Source organism: Equus przewalskii, chromosome 2 (assembly GCF_037783145.1).
Source record: "Equus przewalskii isolate Varuska chromosome 2, EquPr2, whole genome shotgun sequence".
NCBI lineage: Eukaryota > Metazoa > Chordata > Mammalia > Perissodactyla > Equidae > Equus > Equus przewalskii.
In genome coordinates this window covers 91,041,052-91,054,416 of record NC_091832.1, presented here as the reverse complement: position 1 = coordinate 91,054,416, position 13,365 = coordinate 91,041,052, and the positions used below count along the sequence as shown (strand labels likewise).

Genomic DNA, 13,365 nt, shown 5'->3' with positions numbered 1-13,365 from the left:
TTATTGTGGTTGACATTTATCAAGCGCATGTTATTCACTTATAATCCTTACAACAGACTTATCCTCATATTACAGACAGGAAATCGAGGCTCTGAGAGGTTAGGTGACTTGCCCCCAAGTCATGCTGCTAGGTCACTCACCAAAATCCTTGAGAATTTTATCATAGGTGTCCAAAAAATATGTTAATCGTATACAATTCAATTTCTTCCCCCAATCTCATCTCACTGCTTTTTGGACAATGTTCTTGGGCAATTCAGCCCAAAGAAACTGTCATTGGATTGAAGGTGAGGTTTGGCATCTGGCCAGGGTACGGCAGCAGTGCCAGCTCAACAGCTTCAGGTAAAGGGTTGTAACTCTTTAACTTGGGTCTCTAACCATTTCCGGTTAGGAATGCAACGCTCAGGTAAGAACTTCTCAAGTGGAAAGTAGCAAGAGGGTGGCTTGTGCTGGGGTCAGATAGCACCTGCTTGAACACTCATTTATTAATGATTTAACAAGGGTGATCACGTGAGGGATCTGCTGTTCTTCCCTGGCCTCATTTTTCTCACTAACAGGCCCGAAAAGTGAACAAGATGGACGGGGCCAGCAAAGAGGAAGAGGAGGACAGCACATTCACCAACATTTCCCTTGCAGATGACACAGGTAGGGAAAACTTGATGAATTCCGAAATAGAAAATTCAGCAACTGTTCAGCATTTTTTAAAAAATATGACGTTTATTACAATCGTGAAACAAACTCTTTGTAGAAAACTTGAAAAAATACAGCTAGAAAAATAAAACAAAAAGTTTTAAATTAAGAGCTATTTTTCTTTTTCTTTTGAAATTAAATGATTACTTTAAAAGTTCCTTGTGGTTGTATTACACGTACTTTTAAAAATAAATTAACAAATAAAAACATAAAATGTTTATTTCCTAAAAGCTCAGGAAACATGACTTCAAAGTCGTTACCAAAATAAACTATGATATTATCATACTGTGTTGAAGTATAGTCAATTTCTTCTGTATTTTGTAAAATAATTTTATCATTTCTGAAAAGTGAACTGGAATATGCTGCAATTCACTTCCAGAAATATTTGAAAAAATGTCTGTTTTTTAAGCAAGGACAAAGTTTGCTGAATTCAACATGAGAGAAAGAGAAAAGGGGTTAGTGGAACTAAAATGCTGACAGAAGGAATAACTATGGTTCATTCAACATCCTGGAGAAAATAGACAGTGCTGAGTTGCACAATGCTAACTGGAAACACTTCAAACCTATAAGTACCTACATGTTGCCTGTGTGTGTGTGTGTGTGTGTGTGTGTGTGTGTGTGTGTGTGTTGGCGTTTTGTATTCAAGCTCCTCTAGCACAATCATAGTAAGAAGCCAGCAAGACTTCAGCTAAGCAATGGGGGTTACAGATTTTGATTAATAGAGAGCAGAGCATGAATATTTAACATCAATTGCTCTTTCATACAGCCACACTTCTCCACTTTCTCCCTAAATGCTCAGACTCAAAAAGCCTCTTTCTAAAGTCAGGCCAGACAATTAGCACAAACCGCCAACCAGCCGGAGCTAAGCTTCCCCTCCTCGCACTGCATAAACATGCTGGGGGCTTTGAAAATCAAAAAGGAGCATTTTCAGTCTTTATGAGGGGAGGAAAGGTACAAGGTCCTGCGGCTGTGGAAGAAGTGGGATACCGCTGGCCTTAACATGCTCCCACCAGGGTGTTTTAGAGAATGACAGAGCTGTAGAAGGCAGCGAAAGAAACAAAGACCAGGGAAACCTGTGTCTTAGCTTCTAGAAGGCACGATGAGCGATGAGCGTGCGCGTGGGGAGCTCTATATGCTGTGGGCGGACGCTGTTACAGAGTTCTTGCTTGCTCCCAAGTCGGCCCAGCGCCGGATTCTTTCTGCACTGTACCGTGGGCTGGGCCAGAGAGCGGCCCGTCGGTGTGGCTGGGAGACGAGCCTTTCTAAAGCCGCTCTCTCCTATCCAGCGCTTGGCGCCGCCTCAACTCTACCCTCCATGTCTCATCGTCCTCCATCCTCACACTTCCAGCGCAGACAAAAGCAGAGGAGGGCGGGGGATTTGAATTCAGGGGTCCAGGCCACTGTTGACAATGGTTTTGAGAGGGGCTCAGTCTGAGTTGCCTGCTACCCGAGTGTGAGGCCGTGGGCGTAAATGCTGAATAAACTGGGACGGGTAAGCCATACTCCCGGGTGGTAGTGAGGGTGGTGGCACTGAGGGCAGGCTGCAGGCTCCTTGCTCCCGCTCCCGACCTCCTCGTCCTTGGTTAGAAGAGTCACAGAATCTCAGGGCACAAAGGGCCTGAAGAGGTGCTCCAGCATGGTAACCAGCCGTGGGCTGAGGGACCGGTACTAATTTGTGCTGTTTCAGTATTCCAAGATGGGAAATGGAAATTGTTCGTATCCTTGTGACAAAAATGAACTGAAAGACCATGATGTTTTGGCTTTTGGAGATAATTACATCAATTCGATGGGGTAGGACCCATTCACTATTGTTGATAAGAGGTTCTCGGTCTTTGGTAAATAAAAATGGGAAAACAAATTATTACGAAATAAGTGCAGCTTGTTTGGTAGACATCATTCAGATCGTGGAGTCTATGAAAGAGTAAAGCATTAAAAGATAAAAGCACTATATATATTTCACATATATACACACATGTATGTGAAAAGGAGGCCCAGAGAGGTTAAGTGACTTGCGCAAGGTACACACTGGCTAGCCATGTGTGGTATTTGAGGCTGGATATGAAGGCTATCAGGCTATCATACAAGGACAACTCACTTTTTCTTCTGAATAAACAGTCAGGTTCACATGTTCTGGGGCTGATTCCCAGTGTGGCTGCTTCAGACCCAGTCGCCTTCTCCTTTCACCCTGCCCGTATGACACTGTTTCTTTTCTTATTCAGAGGATGACAGCAGAAAGGAGAAAATAATATGTGCTAACTCTGGGAAAAGGTTTGTTTGGGGAGAGGACTGATGGTGATAGTTAAACTTTGGTTTATCTTTGGCTGTGTTTAGGTAATCCTACTTCCGGTTAGTCTGGCACCGTGAGAACTGGCAGTGGCACCAGTTATTCCAATCACAAACCAGTGTGCTCCATAAATTCATTTGTAGGTTAGTTGTATGGATTTCAGGCCAAATGTCGCCATAGAAACAAGGTTGTAAATGATAGTGAGGATTCTAGACCAGCCCATACTGTTTCACCCCACGGTTCCCAAACTGTGTGTCAAGGTGCCCCGGGGCACTGCAGCAAAACCACAGAGGCTCCATGGGGCGTCTCCACCTTTAGCAGACACTGTGAGAACAACTGGCTAGAGGTTGTTCACAGTTTCACATAAGATCGAGCTATATTTCTTTCAATGACATTTGTTTAGATGCTGGGTTTTCTGTGGTTGCTGTGATAAAAACCAAGTTCTGTGTAAAAGAATCAATGTAGAACAGATAATGAGAGTGTCAGTTTGGGAAGGCTGGAGAAGCTATGAGGTGCTTAAGAGGTGCACACATTCCCTAAGTAAGTAATTGTGTTTATTTAAGAATGAAATTAAAAAGAAGTGGAAATTTCTTTCAGTTTAGGTGCAGTATTTTTTCAAATGTGCTGTTTTAAAAACATAAACACTTATTAAAGTGTTTGGACCTAAATACCTAATTCATGGAACTGTTTGGTATTTCTCTTGGCCTTGGAGCACTGTAAAAAAAATTAGTTCGACTTAAGGGCCCTGTGAACCAAGGTAATTTGGGAATCTCTGGTCCAAGCTCTATGATAGCTGATGGCCTCCCTTCTGGGTGGGAGACACAGAGTGCAGAGCAAAGACATCTGATGGTATTGATCTCTCCTTCCTTCCTGTGTTTCTGCTCGCCTGGCTCTGATGCTACCACACTTCTCAGGTTCTCCTTTAACCTCTCTCTCGTCAACCTCAAGCTCCTTTGGGAACCCTTTCCCTCAAGTGTTTCCCCAAGATTCTGCCCTTAGCCTACTTTTCTTCTCTCTCTAGACACACTCTCTGAATGATCTCATCCACTCCTAGTTCCATTCTCACTGTCCGTGCTAAATACCAGTGACTCTAAAACAGAGGTTGCAAATCCAAACAACTTTAGGGGCCAGGCAATGTATTTGTGGGAAAGAAGTATATCATCATTTGTTTCTTTACTTTCCAAAACGAACTATTAAAGTTTCAATTCTTTTTTCAGTTTATTTGGTTTCTCATCGTGCCTCTTTTTTTAGTTTTTTAAAAAATTTTATTTTAATGTGGTAAGAACACAACATGAGATCTACCCTCTTAACAGATTTTTAAGTGTACAATACAGTTTTGTTAACTATAGGCACAGTGTTGTACATCAGATCTCTGGAACTTATTCATCTTATATCCCTGAACTTTACACTGTTAATTAGCAAGTGCCCCTTTCCTCTCACCCCAGCCCCTGCAACTGTCACTCTATTCTTTGCTTCTATGAGTCTGTTTTAGAGACCTCATATAAATGGAATCATACAGTGTTTGTCCTTGTGTGACTGGCTTATTTCACTTAGTATAACATCCACAAGTTTCATCCATATTGTGGCATATTGCAGGATTTCTTTTCTTTTTTAAGTCTGAATAATATTCAGTTGTATGTATGTACTACATTTTTGTTTACTCATTCATCTGTTGGTGGGCATTTAGGTTGTTTCCATATCTTAGCTATTGTGAACAATGCAGGAATGAACATGAGAGTGCTAATATCTCTTCAAGATCCTGATTTCAGTTCTTTCAGATAAAAATCCAGAAGTGGCATTGCTGGGTCATGTGATAGTTCTATGTTTAACTTTTGGGGGAACCTCCATACTGTTTTCCATAGCAGCTGCACCATTTTACATTTCCACCAATATGGTACAGGGTTCCAATTTCTCCACATGCTCACCAACACTTGTTGTCTTTTAATTTTTTGATAATAGCCATCCTACAGGTGTTAGGTGATATCTCATTGTAGTTTTGATTTGCATTTCCCTGATAATTAATGACATCGTTCATCTTTTCACATACCTGTTGATCATTTGTATGTTTTCTTTGGTGAAATGTCCATTCAAGTACTTAGGCAATTTTTAATTGGGTTATTAATGTTTTTTGTTATTGAGTTTTAGGAGTTCTTTATATTTTGGAGATTAACCCCTTATCAGATATATGATTTGTGAATGCTTGTTTATTTTTGCTTTTGTTACTTGTGCTTTTGGTTCATAATCACAAAATTATTGCCAAGACGAATATTATGAAGCTTTTCCTCTATATTTTCTTCTAGGAGTTTTGCAGCTTCTGGTCTTACCTTTAAATCTTTAATCCGTCTTGAGTTGATTTTTGTGTGTGGTGCAAGATAAGGGATCAAATTCATTCTTTTGCTTGTGGATATTCAGTTTCCCAACACCATTTATTGAAGAGACTGTCCTTTCCCCATTGTAATTCTTGGCTCCCTTGTCAAAGATCAGTTGATCATATATGCATGGATTTATTTCTGGGCTCTCTATTTTGTTCCATTGCTCTATACATCTGTCTTTATGTCAGTACCATACTGTTTAATTACTGTAGCTTTGTAATATATTTTTATTACACTGAAATCAGGAAGTGTGATGCCTTTAGCTTTGTTCTCTTTTTGTTCCCCTCAAGATTGTTTTGGCTATTTGGAGTCTTGTAGTTTCATGCGAGTTTTAGAATTGTTTTTTCTATTTCTGGAAACAATCCATTGGGATTTTGATAGGAATTGTGTTGAATCTGTAGATTGTTTTGGGGATAATGGACCTTTTGACAATATTAAAGACTTGTACACTGAAAACTACAAAACACTAATGAAATAAATGAAAGAAGATACAAACAAATGGAGAGTCATGATGCGTCTTTTAAATAGAGTAGGGATTGCTCTTAATATGGTTTATTTCACAATGGTGTCTCAAGTTTAATTCTTCCAACAAAGACATGCTTTGTTTGCATATAAAATATATGGGGACATTCTTCATTTCTCACCATTTTCCTTGAAACACACAGTCCTCATGGATTAGATTTCATTTTGTACTTTGTTTTAGATTTGCCCTGAGCTAACATCTTTTGCCAAACTTCCTCTTTTTTAATTTTTTTTTCTCCCCAAAGTCTCAGTAGATAGTTGTGTATTCTATTTGTTCTATGTGGGATGCTGCCACAGCATGGCTTGATGAGTGATGTGTAGGTTCACGCCCAGGATCTGAACTGGCAAACCCTGGGCCAGCTAAGCAGTGTGTGTGCACTTAACCACTACACCACCAGGCCGGCCCCCACTTTGTACTTTTGATTGAGACAAAGGAACAAGAAAATTTTACTTTTCTCTTAACTCTACTGTAAGAAAGGCAGAAAAGCAGTTGTGATGATAAAATGTCAACCAATCCTGAGCCTCGAGGTCGGGGGTCAAACCAGGTGAGGACTGAGGCTCCCTGGAGAGCATGTGCCCTGCTCAGAGAGCAGACCTGCCTGCCACTTCTAGCTGACTGTTGCCATGGAAGAACAGAAATGCCAATAAGCAGAATTTTTAAGAGATACCAGAAATACAGATTTTGTGTGTGTGCCACTTCCTGATTTTTCCATGTTTTTTTTTACCAAGTCCTAATTTTGAAAACAATATCACAGAAGTCCAAACAAAACACTCCTGCAGGACAGATGTGACTACAGACGAAACTATTTCTAGACTTCGTTCTTTAATCTTTATCATTGTCTTAGACTTCTGAGTTTCTGATTCATAATCCAACTGCTTGCTAGACACCTGGATATGTGCCAGGTGTCAGATGAGCTCATCTTCCCCCATCCCTCCCTCCAAACCTGCTCCCACTCCTGATTCATAATTTTAATGAATGGTCCCATCACCCACTCATTTCTTAAGCTAGAAATTCATATGTCATCGTTCCATTCTCATCTTTCACCATCCAATCAATCACTGATTCCTGTTGGGCTGATTTGGAAAATGTTTCTCAAATAAATCTAGCCTTCTCCATCCCTATCACCACTCCCCTAATCAGGCCCTCATTCTCTCCCACAGAAACCTCAGCATCAACCTCCCAACTGTTCTTGCTATTTCAGTTCTTATCCCTTCAAATCTATCCACTGCTGACCATATCACTTCCTCTCCCAGCAGAGAACAGTCAATGCCTTGCATCCCCTGCTGGATGAAGTCCAAGACACTTAGAGTGGCATTGAAAATCTCCCTCCTGCTGGCCCCACCTATCTCTTCAGTGTCATTTCCTGCCACATAGTTTGGGCTCACTAGGAAACACTTAAGGTTTCATGCACACACTGCCCATTTAATGCCTCTGGACTTTGTTCGTACTGTTCTCGGTGCCTGGAATAACACCACTCACCCTTCTCTGGCCTGGCTACTTCCTACTCATCCTTTAAGAATCCACTCAGACATCATCTCCTCTGGGAAGCCTTCTGTGACCTTTCCAGGCTGAGTTAAGTTTCCTTTCTTCTTCCTGAGAACGCTGAGATTGCCTCTACCTATGTTTTTCCCAGCATATTTTACTTGTATGTATATGGGTCCTACCCAAACAGGCTGTGAGCTGCTAGAGGACAGAACCTGGGTTTTAAAATATCTGCACTTCTGACACCTAGCATAATGTCTGGCACATAATAGACACTCAACACATATTTGCCAAAGAATTCTGACTGAGTTTGTGTGTTTATTGAGGTGAGGGCCTACCTAGCTGAGAATTGACTCCTAGGGTCAGCTTTTCTAAATTATTTCTACTCTTTAGAATTTCTTTCGTATCTCTATTTCTGGGTCAGTTTAGTTCTGTTTTCAGAAAACATTTATGGAGCACCAGTATTTCATGCCAGGTAGTAGATAGGACCTGGCCATTTGGAGAATTGGCCCAGGGTAGTGTGGCAGGAAGGGCTTGAACTTTGGAGTCAGAAATGCCTATATTTGAATCTTTTAGACTCTGAGCAAGTTATTTAACATCTCTGAGCCTCAGTTTCCTCTATTGCAAAATGATCATAAGAATATGTCTCAGAATTGTTTTGAAAATTAAATGAAATAATAAAGGAAGCTTTTTGAACTGTCCTGGCATACCGTAAGCGGTCAGAACATTTTAGTTCCTTCTCTACCCACTTCAAGGAACTCACGCAAAAGTTTCTTAAAAGGCTCCAAGATTTGTCCGCATCAGTTGTCATGGTAACGGCAGTGTCCTGTGGACGCTGCTCCATAAGCCACGACTGCCTATTGACGTTCGGCTGATAAGGAGGCGCAAGCGGAGGAAGAGGGAGCTGGATGTGAACCAGCTCTTTAAACAAGAGCACGATTCTTTTCTGATAAAAATAATACAGCGCCTCTTTTTCCTCTTCATGCCGGCCCTCACCCCTTCCTCGTGGATGTCCTGCCCATCACTGTTCTCCTTTATGCCTCAGCCTCCTTCCTGACTCTGCTCTCTAAAAACCTCTCCTGAATAATATTCAAAGCTGCTTCTGCGTCTGCTTTTGGCATCAGCCAATTAGCCCTCATTGTAAGGTTGTAATAAGCTTCCCAGAGAAGTGGCACAATTGTTGTGTGCTTTTATTCGGTGCTGCTTCCTATCACTACACAGAAAATGTAACAATACCCCCCTCACGCCTTGCTGAAAGCAGCCTGGGTTTGAAAAGGTTTGAGAAGGCCATCTGCCATCCCCTCAGCCAAGCAGAAGATCAGACACGAGGCCCTGCATTAGTTAGCACTCCAAGTAAAAGGTATCAAGAGTCTGTATTCCTTTTCATCTCCCCCTCCATTATAATACCGGCTAAAGAAGGAAATAGACTTGTGGCTCCCCAGCTGGTAGACACACTGAGCCATCGCAGGAGTCTCGTCCATGAAAAGGGAGCAGGCCTTTCTTTTCTGATGGTGAATGGAGCCAGTGTTTGCAGCCAGCACTATGCTCCTGAATGTCGGCTGGGCTGCTGTTGATGGCTTTGCCGGGTTACACTGGAACTCGTGGGAGGATACTGTGCAGATGAGAGCCCCAGAGTGGAGGTGTCATTAAATAAGTACACAAGGATGGGGCAAGAGTCTGCCGTGTGTGCTGGTCGGGATGGTGAAGCCCTCCCTACATCTTCTCAATTTACACCCTCCAATGAATTTGGTTGTGAATGTTAATTTAAAAGATTATTCAGGGATCCATAGGGATGTCGAAAATTATCATCTCTAGAATGGTAGAAATGTGTTTTTTAGTGAAATTGAACAAGTGTCTTCTTTGCACCAGCAGTGGCAGAAAATTTCAGCAAATCTTAATTGGCATTTGGGATCCATGTAAGTATAGATAATGACATTGGCCGAATGAAGTATCTGTTCCTGTAAGCTGAAGATAATATGGACAGTGGCATTAAGAATACCTCCCCTGGCCCAGCAAATGCCATAGAGACTTAGCATAAGACATTCAATAAGAAAAAGGAGATTAACTCCGCTTCTCAGTAGGTTCTGAGAGTGGTATAGCTCTGGATCACTAATGTATTGCTAGAAATTGTAAGTGCTCCTTCTGTGAAAAAATCTTCAATCAGAAGAAATCCACTTAACTGAAATAAAAGATGTAGCATAATGCAAAAACTATTTTTAATAAACAAGCTTAAGAAATGGAGTGTTAGAGCAGTATCTAAATGTTTTCAGTAATCTAGAGTGTTCTCTAATTTTCTCATCAAAGGATAAGTATTAATATTTTGACTCTTCCTTTAAAAGACAAAACCATCCATCAGTTGCCTTGTTTCAGCAATGCGTTTTTTCTTCTTCACTAGATTAACCAAAAAAAGGGAGAAGATTTTGTATGTTATTTATATGAAATCCTCCATAATTTTTGCTAATTTTTTTTTCCTAGAGAAAATTCCAGAGGAGATCCAAGAAGTCAGGGTGAAATTTATTTACCTGAGCTCATGAGCTAATGAGATACTGACCTTTCCCAGGTTTTCATCCTGTTGAGAGGGGGGCCAGGTAGCTATTTTCCCACATGGGGACCTTCATTCCAGAAAGGCCCCAGATGGATTGGATCAGCTTTGGACACACTTCCCCTCACAGGCCTCCTGCCTGCCTGACTTGTTCACATTTGAGGGTCAGAGCCTGGTTTCCTTAGAGACTCTTGGGGTTCCCTTGAGAGACCCTTTGAAGGTTCTCTTTGAGCCTTCAAAGAGAATGTGGAGTGTAGACAGGAGGGTAACTCTAAAAGAACAGTACAGACGGGATGAACCAGCTTCAGTCGTGCTCCTCAACCCTAGGAATGAAAATTTTAAATGACCCAAAAGCTATCAGCTACCCTACTGGAAATAATATGCACTCCAAGCACAGAACCAGAGTTATTGTCAAAGCTGCTCCAGAAAGACGTTTTGCTTTCACAGATACTTCAGGGTTGTTTTTCAACCCTCGACATGGGAAACGAAAGAGACTCAGTGGCAGCCCACGTGAATGGTCCAGGAGAATAGTACGTCTCCTTTGCTGGCCTTCTGTTAGAGTGACCTGGGTCTTTCTGCCACCAGACTTCCCAGGATGCACACAGCCAACAGCCGGATCTTTTCAGCCCTTACCGGCTTTCTTCCCCATTTAGTCATTGTTCCCCCGTTTCTCCACGCACGCGTCTCATTGTCAGCTTAATGACTTTGGCTCAGAATACTTGGCTGTGCACATGCGTGGTGCTCTCATCGCTGGTAGCATGACATTAGTAAAAGCGGTTTGAAAAAGCTTGCATTTTAAAACACTTTCTTCCTTTCTTAGCACTCCTAAGAATCTTCACTACCTTTTCCCAGCAGACAAAAGACGACTATTATTTGCTCATCCATGTGAATATTTTGCTTTCATTTTCATTCTTAATGGCAAGGTTAGTGGGTTATTCTCAGGTCACGATAACTATTTTAGAAAGCTTTGTTTATAAAAATTGAAGATTTTTTCAACATTTCTTATCCATTTTTATTTTAGAAATTTTAAATGGCTTGAGCTTCATGCTAACTCAGCTTACACAGTGGATTCCTGTCTCTTCTGCTTTAAAATAGTGTAAAAACAGAATTTCTGTAAATAGAATGTAATCAATGTGTAATTTGAGAGACTCAGTCACAGGTGGCAGTGACTATTGGCCCCTAAACATTAAATTTCTCAGCCAGTGCCTCTCTGTGAAATACTTAGTGATCATTCAGCACAGAATTGCCCAGTGACAGCCTATATTTCAAGGAATTTCTCAAAGAACAGTGTTTGCAGAATGTTTTTTACTAACACAAACAATAACTCCTTTATTGGTCTGTTTTATAAGTGGGGACATTACCCTTTTTCCAGAATGTGTGTAATCATTTGATTGTGAAAGGAATTAGGCAAATTCATAGCTAACTGATCGTTTTTTTATAAGCAAACTGTGTGTGTAATATTTCTGTCATGTTCCAATGATTACATCTTTAAGAGGTTATTTTCTTAACTTTTTTGGGAGAGGCAGAAAAAAGCAGGTGTTGAAGAAAGATGATTAATCAGTTGTCACTCCAGTTTTCCTATGGCTTCTCAATTCTGGTGATGATTAGAAAACCAATTTGTTTCTCTAGAAATCCTAGTTAACTCTGTGGATACTTGATACTATGTCAAAAATACCCATCATTCATCAGAAATAAAACTAAGAGAGTTACAAAATTAAATATTTGAGTAAGCCCACATTTTAGTAACTAGTCATGCATTTCTTAGGTGAATAATGATAATAACAAACATTTATTCAGTACTTATTACATACCAGGCACTGTACTAAGAGCGTCACATTCATTATCTCATTTAATCCTCACAAATATCATGTGATCCGTATTATTATCCCTGTTTTTCAGATTGAAAACTGGGGCTCAGAAAGGTTTAGTACCTTGTACAAAGCAGAGGTGCAATTCCAACCCAGGTCTCAGTGACTTCAAAGCCTTTGTCAAATGACAGTGCATCAGGATAGAAATTACCAGATAGACAGCATAAGTGCACTATACTGATGAGGTAGATGCAATAAGGTTCCTGCATTGCAGGTATTGAATAATGAATTATGGTCCCCTAGTTATGCCATGAGGTCACTGTTTCAAAAATGTAATCATAGAATCTGAGGGCCAGAAGAGCCCCAGAGGCTTTGTAACAATATTGGAATATGCTCAGACAGGAAAGGTAGAATATAAAATCATATCTATGTTGTGATTACAATCATGTGTAAGTAATTTATGTATATGGACTAGGATGGGTAGAGAACTTGGAAAAATGTATTACTAGTGTGAAGGGATTATAGGTTATTACATTTTCATGTTATATTTATGCAATAATTTTTTTCTTAAAAAATAACATTGACATTAGAGTTTTTCTGGTATATGGAAGTAAGATACTAATCCTAACATGAATGCTGATTTTGAGATGTGAAAATACCAGTGCTAGGATTAGGGATAGCTATCAAAACATCACTACAGCCTTTTGCATTTTTAGTGATGCATGCAAAAATTTGTCTTAGAAAGGGCCAGCCCCGTGGTGTAGTGGTTAAGTTTGTGCACTCTGCTTCGGGGCTGGGGTTCACCGGTTGGGATCCCAGGCATGGACCTACACACTGCTCATCAAGCCATGCTGTGGCAAGAGTACCATATATAAAGTAGTGGAAGATGGGCACAGATGTTAGCTCTGGGCCAATCTTCCTCAGAAAAAGAGGAGGATTGGCAGCGGATGTTAGCTCAGGAATAATCTTCCTTGAAAAAAAAGTTGTTTTAGAAAAATAAAATGTAGAAAGTGGCAAATTTAGCTATAGGACGCATAAGGCACAGAGGGTGGCGAGCAGGGGAGATAAGACGTAAGATGTAAATGCCACCCTTCAGCACAATCATCTCTTGTTTCAATTTTATTTTTATTTTGAAACAATCTCAACTACCAAAAATTTGCAAGCACTCTAAGAAGGATTCTTCTTTTGTGAATTATTTGAGAGTAAGTTGCCAATCTAATGCCCCATCACCTCTGGATACTTTAGTGAGTATTTCCTAGAAACAAGGACTTTCTCCTTCATAATCACAATATAAGCAACAAAATCAAGAAAATGACATTCATACATTACTATCACCTAATCTTCAAAGTGCATTTAAGTTTCACTAGTTATTTTGATAATGTCATTATAGCAAAAGCATCTAGTTTAGAATCATACATTGCATTTCGTTGTCATGTCGCTTTAGTCTCCTGGAACAATTCCTCAGTCTTTACTTGACTTTCATGACCTTGATACTTTTAAAGATTATAGGGCAGTTATTTTGTAAAATGTTCCTCCATTATCAGTGAGTTTGGCAAGAATATCACAGAAGTGTTATGTGTTCCTCTCATTGCGTTCTATCAACTGCCACATAATTTCTATTCATCCCTTTACTAGTGAGGTTAACTTGATCCCTTGATTATGGTAGT

At 40.4% G+C, this 13,365-nt stretch overlaps 1 protein-coding gene across 3 annotated transcripts in view; it reads left to right on the top strand.

The window, feature by feature from the left end:
* The first annotated feature begins 381 nt into the window (after positions 1-381).
* SCOC (short coiled-coil protein) overlaps positions 382-13,365 on the top strand; it is a 34,787-nt gene continuing 21,803 nt past the window's right edge. For 2 of the 3 annotated variants that reach the window (XR_011537147.1, XR_011537146.1), the window contains exon 1: positions 555-642. Coding sequence is in view for 1 of the 3 variants with exons in the window: in XM_070609054.1 (XP_070465155.1) it covers positions 573-642 (70 nt within the window). In the remaining 2 variants the exon portion in view is untranslated. Of the gene's footprint in view, positions 404-554; positions 643-13,365 lie in introns of those variants that run through there. The other variant, XM_070609054.1, reaches the window with a different exon arrangement.